General features: G+C 40.9%; 3 protein-coding genes across 3 annotated transcripts; 1 reads left to right on the forward strand and 2 right to left on the reverse strand.

Moving 5' to 3' along the window:
- Positions 1-5,746: 5,746 nt before the first annotated feature.
- On the forward strand, positions 5,747-7,873 carry LOC106659808 (RNA-binding protein 40). Its single transcript, XM_014382513.1, has 6 exons — positions 5,747-5,832; positions 5,914-6,390; positions 6,464-6,608; positions 6,701-7,246; positions 7,331-7,484; positions 7,570-7,873. The coding sequence occupies exons 1-6, from the start codon at positions 5,809-5,811 to the stop codon at positions 7,727-7,729; spliced, it is 1,506 nt and encodes a 501-aa protein (XP_014237999.1). The 5' UTR covers positions 5,747-5,808; the 3' UTR covers positions 7,730-7,873.
- Positions 7,874-7,982: 109 nt separating this feature from the next.
- Positions 7,983-10,137, reverse strand: LOC111693375. Its single transcript, XM_023457899.1, has 2 exons — positions 9,699-10,137; positions 7,983-9,491 (listed from the first exon to the last, which is right to left on the reverse strand). Exons 1-2 carry the CDS (start codon positions 10,026-10,028, stop codon positions 8,115-8,117), a joined length of 1,707 nt encoding a protein of 568 aa, XP_023313667.1. The 5' UTR covers positions 10,029-10,137; the 3' UTR covers positions 7,983-8,114.
- A 351-nt stretch (positions 10,138-10,488) lies between these two features.
- On the reverse strand, positions 10,489-11,985 carry LOC106659829 (probable ATP-dependent RNA helicase DDX47). The gene has a single exon (XM_014382543.2). It carries the CDS (start codon positions 11,860-11,862, stop codon positions 10,495-10,497), a length of 1,368 nt encoding a protein of 455 aa, XP_014238029.1. The 5' UTR covers positions 11,863-11,985; the 3' UTR covers positions 10,489-10,494.
- Between the last annotated feature and the right edge of the window lie 1,688 nt (positions 11,986-13,673).

Consider the following 13,673-nt stretch of genomic DNA (forward strand, 5'->3'; position numbering starts at 1 on the left):
ATTCCTCTTGTCTCGCAAGAGATTCAACTTTCTGATCTCGCTCGCAATTCATGACCACACGCGCTCTGCTCATACACAACACAAATATTATATCAATGCCTCAGTCCATCAAAGGCAGAAAAGTTCATCAGTACGTGCACATGTGCCGGGACGAACAACACGTGCTTTGGAGCTTTCTATTTTCGCGTCATATAACTGTATAACGTTTTTTATACACAGTGGCACGACGTAGCTTTTTCCGCTTTTGCGCTTTCTTCCGTGCTCGTTAGTTTGAAAATAAGTTTTAGACGCCTCGAGCAGAATCGAAACTTTTTTTATACGCTAAAATTTTCCAGAGATCTGGAATTAGTCCTTCTAATCGCAACACGCAGAGCTAAAAATGGCGATGAAACTTATCTCGCTTTCATCGCCTTTTCTCGCATCTTCCAATTCCTCTTGTCTCGCAAGAGATTCAACTTTCTGATCTCGCTCGCAATTCATGACCACACGCGCTCTGCTCATACACAACACAAATGTTATATCAATGCCTCAGCCCATCAAAGGCAGAAAAGTTCATCAGTACGTGCACATGTGCCGGGACGAACAACACGTGCTTTGGGGCTTTCTATTTTCGCGTCATATAACTGTATAACGTTTTTTATACACAGTGACACGACGTAGCTTTTTCCGCTTTTGGGCTTTCTTTCGGACTCGTTAGTTTTAAAATAAGTTTTAGACGCCTCGAGCAGAATCGAAACTTTTTTTATACGCTAAAAGTTTCCAGAGATCTGAAATTAGTCCTTCTAATCGCAACACGCAGAGCTAAAAATGGCGATGAAACTTATCTCGCTTTCATCGCCTTTTCTCGCATCTTCCAATTCCTCTTGTCTCGCAAGAGATTCAACTTTCTAATCTCGCTCGCAATTCATGACCACACGCGCTCTGCTCATACACAACACAAATGTTATATCAATGCTTCAGCCCATCAAAGGCAGAAAAGTTCATCAGTACGTGCACATGTGCCGGGACGAACAACACGTGCTTTGGGGCTTTCTATTTTCGCGTCATATAACTGTATAACGTTTTTTATACACAGTGGCACGACGTAGCTTTTTCCGCTTTTGCGCTTTCTTCCGTGCTCGTTAGTTTGAAAATAAGTTTTAGACGCCTCGAGCAGAATCGAAACTTTTTTTATACGCTAAAAGTTTCCAGAGATCTGGAATTAGTCCTTCTAATCGCAACACGCAGAGCTAAAAATGGCGATGAAACTTATCTCGCTTTCATCGCCTTTTCTCGCATCTTCCAATTCCTCTTGTCTCGCAAGAGATTCAACTTTCTGATCTCGCTCGCAATTCATGACCACACGCGCTCTGCTCATACACAACACAAATGTTATATCAATGCCTCAGCCCATCAAAGGCAGAAAACTTCATCAGTACGTGCACATGTGCCGGGACGAACAACACGTGCTTTGGGGCTTTCTATTTTCGCGTCATATAACTGTATAACGTTTTTTATACACAGTGGCAAGACGTAGCTTTTTCCGCTTTTCATTTTCTTCCGGGCTACATGTGCCGGGACGATCAACACGTGCTTTGGGGCTTTCTATTTTCGCGTCATATAACTGTATAACGTTTTTTATACTCAGTGGCACGACGTAGCTTTTTCCGCTTTTGCGCTTTCTTCCGTGCTCGTTAGTTTGAAAATAAGTTTTAGACGCCTCGAGCAGAATCGAAACTTTTTTTATACGCTAAAAGTTTCCAGAGATCTGGAATTAGTCCTTCTAATCGCAACACGCAGAGCTAAAAATGGCGATGAAACTTATCTCGCTTTCATCGCCTTTTCTCGCATCTTCCAATTCCTCTTGTCTCGCAAGAGATTCAACTTTCTGATCTCGCTCGCAATTCATGACCACACGCGCTCTGCTTATACACAACACAAATGGTATATCACTGCCTCAGCCCATCAAAGGGTGTACTTATTACTGCGCGGGCATGTGTCTATAACTGCGCACTGAATTTTCCGTGATTACTAAGTATTTACTAAGTAATAATCATTTTCACACTTTGAAAACTAGCATATTAATAGGAAATTTCTTCAGCTATCGATTGCGACTATTTAAAAAAATCTTAAAAATAGGATTTTTAAGATGTTTGCATTTTAAACTTTATGTCAATTTTTCTCGGTGAAAATGGGAAATTTCGGAAAATCGGCTCACACCGTCGAAAAGCTGAGGTAATTTTCCATCGAAATGATGGATTCCCTTTTTCTTCTAGGTGCATTTCGATACTTTTTACGTGAGTTAGAAACTGAGTGATTTCGTTTAATTGGGCCGCGCAGACACTTGTAATGAAATGCCTTATATACATATGCGCAGTAATAGGTACATACAGTGCGCAGTAATTGATACATCGGTTCAAAATACATAACTAATTATATTTTTCAAATTTATTGTAGAAACATATAACTAATCAAACTAATATGGACGTATTAATTAAATAGATATACTAAGTAAGTAAAAATGATATTTGCAAACCAAATTGTCACATACATAAAAAGTTACAAGTACTTTTCTATGGGTGTTATCGGCAATTTCTTTTGTAAATTATCTACTCTCTGTCAAAGTTTTCTGGTCATATCAATCAATTTTATTTCTCATTTTTTCTATTATTTAGCATCGTGAAGATAAAATTACGGGAAATCATCCCATTTCGTGGGTTACAACTCTATTTTATCATTATTTGTGCATAGCGAACATACACATAAGAGATATAGACTGCGGGTTAGCCGTAGCGGCGTGGGTCTCGGTGAGAAAGAGACAGATGCTGTAACGGGACTCTCTGTCTCTTTCTACGAACGCCGAGCATGCGCACTAACCTCATCACCGAACAGCTTTGCAAACCAAAGCCCTCGGGCACAGCAAATGAATCACTCCTAAACATGAGCTTGCAAATGCATGCGTGGCCGAGCGGCTACAGCTTCTTACTTTTGCGCTCGAATTCATGAGTTCAAAACTCGACGATTGTCAACGAAGCTATTATCCGTGTACTTTTTTTTTAACAATTTTTTCAGCTCATCTCCGCCCCAGCAAGCTATTCATATTTAATTATATTGAAATTATTTCAAGATTACCCATTAAATTAATGTACTCGACAATGCAGCTCTTTTCATGACATCGTTTTATCACCACTTTGAGAGTAATACATCGAATGAAAATGATTCGTTTTTAAAAAAGCAATAAAGAAAGAATTTGTAGTTGAATAAAATAAAACATGTTTGGTAACATTCAGGTAAGTCATGAAAATATTGTACATACTATAGCATAAAAATAAAATTATGATACACAAACGAAAAGTATTTTTTCATTATTTATTATTCAAACTGAGCCGTAATGGGTAAGGAGTGTTGTTTTCAAATGTTTTTGCACTCTCATTTGTTTTTCTTCGCCCCCTTGCGGGCTTGCGAATCTAGCCAACACCTTCGCAGATGTAACAGAGATCGATATCTTTATGCAAAATATCACAGCATCTACAATATTTATTTTTTATTTTCATTTTCAGGCATATCCTTAAACGCACACGCAATTTCAAGTGGATTAGTCCTACTGAGAAATCGCTATAAAAAACACACTGTGTCATCTACTTCGAGGTGGTGTTGAAACGATGTCTTGAAATGAGCTGTATTATCGAATTTTCAATCTTAAATTTGTCATTGAATAAAAAGTTTGATTTAAAATAATTTAATTACGAGTTGAACCATAGTGATTAAAAATTTATAAACAAAACTAGCTTGCTGGGCGAAGATAAGTTGAAAAAATTGTTCAAAAAAAGGTACACGGATGAATTCGAGCGCAAAAGTAAGAAGCTGTAGCCGCTCGGCCACGCATGTATTTGCAAGCTCATGTTTAGAAGTGATTCATTTGCTGTGCCCGAAGGCTTTGGTTTGCAAAGCTGTTCGGTGATGAGGTTAGTGCGCATGCTCGGCGTTCGTAGAAAGAGACAGAGAGTCCCGTTACAGCATCTGTCTCTTTCTCACCGAGACCCACGCCGCTACGGCTAACCCGCAGTCTATATCTCTTATGTGTATGTTCGCTATGCACAAATAATGATAAAATAAAGTTGTAACCCACGAAATGGGATGATTTCCCGTAATTTTATCTTCACGATGCTAAATAATAGAAAAAATGAGAAATAAAATTGATTGATATGACCAGAAAACTTTGACAGAGAGTAGATAACGAAGACGCGTTAGGATAGAATATAATTTTTCTCTACCACTTGATTGCAGACGCGATTCTCAGAATATTCTAATGAATAAAAAAATATCTTGAATTCTCAAAAAAGGTCACCCCTTTGACTTAGGTACTTTGAATGAATTATTAAACTAAAATACTAAAATCGTGAACAAATCAAACGTTCTAGTCGATCGCATATATTTTCCAACAATGTAGACGGAAATGAACGTTTGTTCGAGGTAAACAATAATTTGAAGAAATAACATGAAAAATAAGGATGCTACGCAGCATTGCTACATTGCAATGGATGGAGATAAATATACTCATCGATCACCAGCTTTTGCAATAGGTCCAATACTTAGGCAGCACGTCTTAGTTATTTTGAATAATTTTTTAACGACAATCATCGCTTTTTACCTGTAGACATCCTTATTTTTCATGGTATTTCTTCAAATTATATTGTACCTCGAACAAACGTTCATTCCCGTCTACATTGTTGGAAAATATATGCGATCGACTAGAACGTTTTATTTGTCCACGATTGTAGTATTTTAGTATATAAATTCATTCAAAGTACCTCAGTCATAGGGCTTACCTTTTAAAGACTTCAAGATATTTTTTTATTCATTAGAATTTTCTGAAAATCGCGTCTGCAATCAATAATATAATGTTGCACTTTGTAAAAATACGTAGCTACATATACACGATAATATAGTTTTAGATGTTCTTATATTTTCTACATAATCATGTTCATATTTCTTACATCTCAGTTCATAATTTATCAAGATAGTTTCAACTTTTCTTCGTTCAAAATGTTTGTTCCCATTGGAGTTTACGTCAGTTCTTTTAGAGAAACAACAATTTTTTTTCTTAAAATTAATAGATACCGGCATTCAGAAAAATTTTCGTTCCTTACTTATTTTATCTTAAATTTAAATGTAAATTTCACAATACTGATGAATGATGAATTATGAATTTTTGAGAGACAACAAATTTTTTCTTGAAATTAAAAAATTTCGCCATCGAGAGAAATCTTTACACCCTACTGATTTCAACTTATATCTCAATATAAATTCTAGAATACTGATCATGATGATCATTTTATCATCACAAATGATTATTATACAAAACACGAGTAGCGTTCTTTTACTCAAGCGACTCATCAAGTGAGGGTAATTCAATTTTTTTTAAACAGGCATGCTAGAATTATAATAAAATAATTTTTTCAGTTTTTTCTGCAACTAGTAAAAATGATTAAATGCATTTTTTAAATAATTAAAATACTTTCAAACGGTATTAATTTAATTAATTTCAAACCGACTAAATTATTATTACTCGACTAAGTTAACAAAATTTATCATTATTAGAGAGAAGCTTTTGTTTTTGTAGGTTTTACATGGATATTTTAACACCAACTACAGTGAAAAAAAATCAAAATTCGCGCACTCGGTCATGCGCGTTGCTCACTTCGTGCCGCTCGCGTCGCAACTTGCAACTCGATTCTGCTACAGTCACATCTGACATTTGTTGTAGTGGCCGCATGGAGAGAGTGTAAACAAAAGTTGAAAAAAATCTTTTCATCCATAGTTATAGCAATGAATCAGCCGTCTGACATCAAAGTACTGTGCACGCAATTTTTAACGTTATATTTTACTACGTTTATGCATGATTTTCACTAACTCGAATTAATTATTTGTTAGGAAATCGCGACTCTGAGAGTACTGCATCTTCCTCCGCTGCTGTCCGACGAGCGACGCGATGAACTATTCAAACATTACGGCGCCGTACGAACGAGAACGATCAGAAAATCAGCCAAGTACACGATAACGTTCGTCGAATTTCCGAATCAACGTCACGCCGAGGAGGTGCTGGCGGTGCTGCATCAATTGCCGGTCAAAGGTCGTCGACTCTCCATCGAGTTCGCCGAGAGAAATGTGTCGGCGGCGGACAAGGAGAACACGATCCAAAACGAGGACTCGATCAAGGCCGACGTCGACCTCGAGCAGAGCAAAATCAATTTCCAAAAGTTCATGAAGAAGTTGAACACATGGGCTCCTTTTCATGTGCTGACGCAGCCCGTTCCACCCAGCTTGCGTTACAAGTATCCTGAACCAAGTGCAAACGTTCTTTTGAAAATTGCAATGCAGCTGCATCGGGTGCCTGCTTTTTATACACAAGTATGAAGTGACGAGTGTTGTTTTTATCAATGAGATTACAGAATCACAATGTTGACACAATATTTTGTTACAGGTTTTGCATTTGATGAACAAAATGAATCTGCCGGCACCATTTGATAATTTTGAGGAACGAGATCCATTGATTAAAGATGCGTATAAAGACATTGGATCATTCAGAGAATTTCTTGGAGTTCAGGAGCTTAATAAAAATAACCGAGGTAAAATCAATATTTTTATGCTAACTAAGTAATCAATTGTATTTTGAATTTTAGCGTATTTCATTTATATCTTTTTTTATTTTTATTTTTAGAGTCCTTGTTGCACAGTTATTCAGAATCAGAAATGTTGTATACAAAATCTACACAGGATATGCAAAATCTATTCGTGCCACAACAGGTTAATGATGTTCAGGAACCTTCAGAAATTGTTGAAGAAGATGATGAATCCGAATTAGAATCTGACCATGAAATGTCTAGTACATCAGAAAATATTATTCCACTCAAAAGAAAAAGAGCACAATTAACCAATCGACCAAAAATTCCTAAATTTTTTAATCCATACAAACAGCCTGCTAATCTATCAACTGGATCAAAACCTAAGCCCCAAGATATGTTTGATTTACCACAAGTTAGCTCTCGTAAAATACAAGTAAAACCTATTGAGTCTGTTAAACTGTTATCTGAAAGTACTCCACCATTTATAGTGGAAAAAAATACAGAAGTGGAAGGTTTTGGACTTATTACAGCAGTAATGAATACTGAAGAAGAAACTGAAAAGGGTGAAAAAGGTCAATTAGAAAATGTACCAGAATGTATAGATTCTGAGCAGCTTGCTAAAAATAAAATATCAGCCAGTGGTAAGCGTTGCGCTAAATTGCATCCAATTTATTTTTTTAAATTAAATTCATATCATCTTAAAAAATAAATATTTTTATTTTCAGATCAAAGATTACTACCTGTATTCAAAAATTATCATCCTGGAAAGCCCTCTAACCGTTTATACATTAAAAATCTTGCCAAGCAAGTGGAAGAGAATGATTTGCACAGTATCTATAGAAAGTACATTTTACCAGATTCAAATCCTGGAGAATCAGAGTAAGTTCAAGTTCATTTTAGTGATTTGAATTCATATAGTTTAAAAATTAAAATTAAAATTAAATGTTTCTAATTTTTTTTTCAGATACAATGTACGTCTCATGCAAGAAGGCAGAATGAAGGGTCAGGCATTCATTACGTTGCCAAACATTACTCAAGCACAATTAGCTCTCAATGAAACAAATGGTTACATTTTAAAAGAAAAACCAATAGTTGTACAATTTGCAAAAGCTGCAAAGAGTTAGCCTTCGATTTTCGAAAGTTGATGTAAATTTGTAAATATTTGATGTCAATTGTAAATTTGTAAATAGTCGAAACCAGCACTTGTAAATAGTTTAGTTAAATTGTTTGTTATGATAATTATAATTTTCAAATTAATCATTCCAGTCTCAACGTATTTGTTTTTCTATAACAGAGATACTAATATTTTGATAGGAGTTCAACTTTGGTTTTGAATTAAATTTTAAATCTTTGTTTTTCTATGTAAAAAATGTTACATCTAATTGTCATAAAAATTGCTATCAGTATATCTTACAAGTTTTGTCGGGTACAATCAAATTAATCTTCTCTAAACCGATTATCTATATACAAGTTTCGTATGTATACAAAAGCGTACGATGTGTATACATCTTAAAATTCGTGATTCATGCGCGCGAACACGTCGACGATCTCGGTGAGCGCGGCGAGGTCGTTCAACTCCTCGGGCAGCGAGTTGTCCGAGGCGTCGACCGGCGCCCCGTACATGAAGTACTGCATGCGGCCTTGCTGATCGATCATTAAGCTCCTGGCCAGGTTGGGCACCATGTCGTTGGCCCCGACGTCCAGCTGGACGATGTAGGCGTGGGGTCGGCCGCGCGCGTCCTCGTGCAGCATCACGTGCCAGCCGGGCGGCAGCTGGAGGCCGCACTCCCGCAGATGCTGCCAGAAGCTGTGGCAGTCCTCGTTCTCGCAGCAGTGCCTCGCGGCCCAGCCGCCCTCGGCCAGGCCGTTTCCGTTGCCGTTGCAGGTGCCGTTGGTGGCGAGGTGATTCACGGGTACCGATGAGCGACGAGGAGGTTGGCCCGCGTACAGCGGAGGCGCCCCCGTCGACGGCTGGCTGTGACGACGTCGGGGCGTCACCCGGCTGTTGACGCGCGTTCTCAGCACCCCGGGCAACCCGGGAGGAGGACCCATGGCTACGAGCCGCTGCTGTTGGGGCGATGGCCGACCCCTGCGCTTCATGAGTTCCAAGATTCTCATATGGTCTACAAACGGTCGCATCAGCAGCGGCGGATCATTCGGGACGATCGGCCGATCATTCGGGACGATCGGCGGATCATTCTCTTTGAAGGTCGTCTCCCTCGGCGTGGTCCGGACGTTCTGCACGTTGATCTTCCGAGCCTTGGTGACCAGCAAGTTCCACAGCTTCTCCTGGCTTCTCCTGTCGTCGTCGTCGTCGTTGCCGTCTTCGCTGTAGTCTTCGCTGTCGGATATCGGCGGCGGGGTCTTGGCGATTCTTCCAGGCCTTCGCTGTCTAAACTGCCACGCGGGCACGGATCTGCACTCGTCGGCCGGTGATCCGTTGATATTATTCCCGTTGCCGGTAGGCGACTCCCATTCTCGCAAGGCCCGCTTGGTATCGTCTTTCATCACCCTCGGGACATCGGCCAAGTTCGTGAATCGTCCGGAGCGTACGATCGGATAGGGATGGTCGTACAGCCGATTTCTCACGCCCGTCGCTCCCGACGGCGATGTTGGTGGTCGTCGTGATCCTCGTGGTAGCGGTGACGCAGGCGGTAACTCGTCGCTGTCGTTTTCGGACTCGCTGTCTGTCGAACTGATGCTCTCGACGGAAAGGTTTTTCGTCACGTCCTCCGCGAGCTGATTCACCGGCTCGTCTGCAGGCTCCTGTTTGACGGCCACCACCGCTGCCGCCGCACCCTGATCGGGATCGACCACCGAATTGGTCACTGCCTCCTCCGTGAGCTGATTCACCGGCTCGTCTGCAGGCTCCTGTTCGACGGCCACCACGGCTGCCGATGCCGCCGCACCCTGATCGGGATCGACCACCGAATTGGCCGCCTCCTCCGCGAGCTGATTCACCGGCTCCCCCGGCTCCTGTTTGACGGCCACCACCGCTGCCGCCGCACCCTGATCGGGATCCACCACCGGATTGGCCGCCTCCTCCGTGAGCTGATTCACCGGCTCGTCTGCAGGCTCCTGTTCGACGGCCACCACGGCTGCCGATGCCGCCGCACCCTGATCGGGATCCACCACCGGATTGGCCTGCACCGCCTCCTCCGTGGGCGACGACGACAGCTGGACATCGTCGTACTTCCCGTTGATGATGTCGTTGGCGATCCTCACCGGCACGGCAACGGGCAACGGCTCGATCGTCCTCACCAGTACGGGCTCGGGCTGTCCTTCGCGAGCGGGCGAGATGCGATTTCTTATCACGGCCACGACTCGGCTGTCCTCGTCGAGCATCAGTGGCGGTGGTGGTGGTGGTTGTTGCGCGATTTCCTCCTCGTCGTGGTTTTTCGGGTCGGATCCGTCCTTATCCATTTTGATGAATAATTTTTTTTTTTTTTTTGCGGAAACACGAGAAAGTTCGCGCGTGGACTCGTAGATCGAGGGCAGTAGCGCAACTGAACGACCGGTGTTACTCTCGTGTGATTCGATGGATTCGTCAATGTTTACATTTTCGAAACGATCGCCTAATTGTAACGTCGAAGTAGTGGGAAAATTTTACATGTTTCGTTTGAATATTTGCGTTAAGAACGAGGCAACAGTTTAAAAATTGTTTACGTTAAATTCTTCTGACGGCTGTTAAAGAGAAAATAAAATATGTTGTTATTTAACTATGAATTTTTCCACAAAAAGAAGTATGAATTTACATGCATAATTAAAAGTCATAAGTTTGATTTTTTGATATATTTTATTTTAATCATTAAAAATATATTATGTTCTATATACAAAATTAGAATTATCTAACATAGTAAAGTAGGGATTAGCTTGTCAATACACGAGCTCAATGTCTGGCTTTCTTCTTTCCGCCTTTCTTCATTCGTTTTTGGTATCCCTTTGACTGTTCGGTATCATCATCTTCATCGTCACTCTTTCTCTTCCTTTTATCGTTCTTTTCTTCGAGCTTCTTCATTTCAAGTTTAGCCGACCTCGCAGCTTCAGCAACTCTATTTGAGAGATCATCTATTCCACTTTCATCAGTTTCAAAAAGAGGCAATTTTTTTCCAATTAAATGTTCAATTCGTTGGTAAAGTTCAATATCATATTGTGTAACAAAAGTAATTGATACACCAGCTCGTCCAGCACGAGCTGTTCTTCCTACTCTATGAATGTAATCTTTACTGTGGGTAGGAATGTCAAAATTGATTACCACGTCAACGTGAGGGATATCCAAACCTCTACTCGCAACATCTGTACATACTAAAACCGATCGACTTTTGGCTTTGAATTTTTCCAGCGAAGCAAATCTTTTAACTTGTGACATTTTCCCATGTAATGGTACAGCTAAGTATCCTAGCTGACGAAGTAGTAAAGCTGTGCGCATGGTATTGCTGGCAGTGGAGCAGAAAATAATGAAACTCTGTCCAGATAATGTTTCCAAACAATTGATCAAATACGTATCCTTCAATTTCATGGGAATAAATTTATAGTATTGTTTCAATAATTTCACAGTCTGATACTTAGTTGAAACTTCAACCTTGACTGGATTTCTCAATGAAGCTCGTTGTAACTTAGCTACTTTTTTGGTCATTGTAGCAGAGAACAACAAAGTCTTACGCTCTTTTGGTATGATACTCAAAATTTTGTTCAATTCATCTTCAAAGTCCATGTTCAATATTCTGTCAGCTTCGTCCATCACCAAGAACTTCAGAGCCCTCAAGTTGAACCCTTTTGTATTTTCCAAGTGATCTACGAGCCTGCCAGGAGTGGCAATGATGATGTGTGGCTTCTTGGCAAGAGTGATCGCTTGCTGGGTCATGTCCACGCCACCCACGATGACTGCACAAGTGACACCGAGACTCGTTCCCAGAGCCTCGAACTGCTGTCTGATCTGATCAGCCAGCTCTCTTGTCGGTGTCAAGATCAATGCATAGAACGAGTGAGGTCTGTTCAGCAGAGCTTGCAATATTGGCAGAGCGAAGGCCGCAGTCTTACCCGAACCAGTCTCAGCCAAGGCGATGATGTCGCTACCCTTCAATGCGTGCGGAATGGCTTCTCTCTGGATTTTCGTGGGTTTGGGCCAATTCATCTCTTCGGCTTTTTTACACAGAACTTCGATCAAGCCCAGATCCGCGAACGTGCACGGATCTTCGTCGTCGTCGTCGTGAATGTTATCGAGCTGACGCTCGTCGCCGCTATCGGATCCGGACATCTTTTTCAATGCAAAACACAATAAACTTTTTCACAAAAACAAAAAAAAAGCCACAAACTTTGTCGAGAACGCGAGAGTCGATTCGAGAATTTTACGACACGTGCACGGCAGCGTGTGTACTGTGTACAAGTTTCAACTGGTATAAACGATGCACCACATGGCGCAGCCTGCGAGCGACGTCTGCGAGTGGACAGTAGCGCCCTCGCTTCAAACGCGCGCGGTGGAGTCGCACTAACGACGCCGGTAACTTTCAATCTTACCTACCAGTGTCGTGTTTTATAAAATTTCAAAATCATCATATCTGTCGGTATCTGATATGAATTTTGCAAGATCTACGGAATCAAGTGTTAACCGTTTAATCGCTAACGCGCTTCTGCGTTACATTTAATTATCTCAAAGTTTATTCTTTAACGTTGGGTGCTCGGCTTATCTTAATCTACCTGATTTATTATAATTCACGGTCGTTGCCAGAAAAGGTCGAAGGGACACTTCACTTCACGAGGAGTTGTCTTGCAAGCTTCATTTGAAATCGCACTTTTATTTTATCTTTCTTTAAAATGATACTTTCTAAAATGTATCTCTCCATCCTGATTTGTATGTATGATCTCAAATAACGTTATGAAAAAGGGATCTTTATGTGTTTTAAAATGCATTTTCTAATCGAAACGAAATCTTTCGAAAATACAATATTTTTCAAATATTTAAAAATTACATCTTTGAATTTGTTCTTTTCTAGATTATGCCCGTTAAACTGGGAAAATCATTCGATCTCGCCTGTCATAAAACATTGCAATATCAACGAGTCTAACGCTTTTAACGAACAAACAAAACTTTCTAACTGGATCGCTTTCGGGTGGATATTATAATCGCGACACGGAACTCTCACTGAGGATCCGAAATTACAGGATTTATCAAATTGCCCGAACGTCGAACGTCATCATTGGCGGCCGCGTCAAGTACGTTAAGTATGGAAGATTTCGAGTGAACATCGAAAAAGAAAAACAAGCGTGTAATTTGTTACTTAACATTACAAACAAAAAAAAGATGAGGTAACGCGAATGATTGATTGGGCATTTAAAGCGTCGTTCGATATAGTATAGGAACCAGAGTTGTGTGTATAACATATTAAACAGCTGTCATCGATGCACCGCCTATAACACAACGTAAACAGTAAACAATCGGCGTGGCGCATCTTGGCTTGATATTCGAAGTCCCGTAACACACATACACACGCAATGCTCCTTCGTTCATAATTTGATTTTAATATTGAATATTTTAAGTTAAAAAATACGTGCAAAGCCCAATAATTAACTATTTTATTGCTGCTGCTGCTGCGATCCATTTTTTCACATTAACGAGCTTGAATATAATAAAACGGCAAAAAAAAGTAAGTGATCAGTTCGCGCAGACGCGTCGGGCCCACGCGGACACGTAGGCAGCCCCGCGCACTCGGCAGTGCGCTCGACTCGCGGTGCGCCGTAATAATAATAGTGGCAAATATACACACACAACACTATACCAGGCAAGAAGTATAGTGGCAAGAATCAAGCCACAGTATATGGTCTCTCTCTCTCTCTCTCTTTCTCTCTCGTGCACTTTTATCGCGCGGGCAGTGTGTCTTTCTCTCTCTCTTATGGCGTTTGTTGACGCGCAGCAGTACAGCACGCTCATTAGCCCATGAGAGAGAACAGCTCCAAAGTGTATACACACACATACGCGCGCGCGCACACATGTATACCACCACCTCGCGGTGTATACGTATACATTGCATCAGAGCGTCAACACATGTAAGCACCGATACTGTGCCTCGT

Source organism: Trichogramma pretiosum, unplaced genomic scaffold, assembly GCF_000599845.2.
Source record: "Trichogramma pretiosum strain Unisexual culture from Peru unplaced genomic scaffold, Tpre_2.0 scaffold21, whole genome shotgun sequence".
NCBI lineage: Eukaryota > Metazoa > Arthropoda > Insecta > Hymenoptera > Trichogrammatidae > Trichogramma > Trichogramma pretiosum.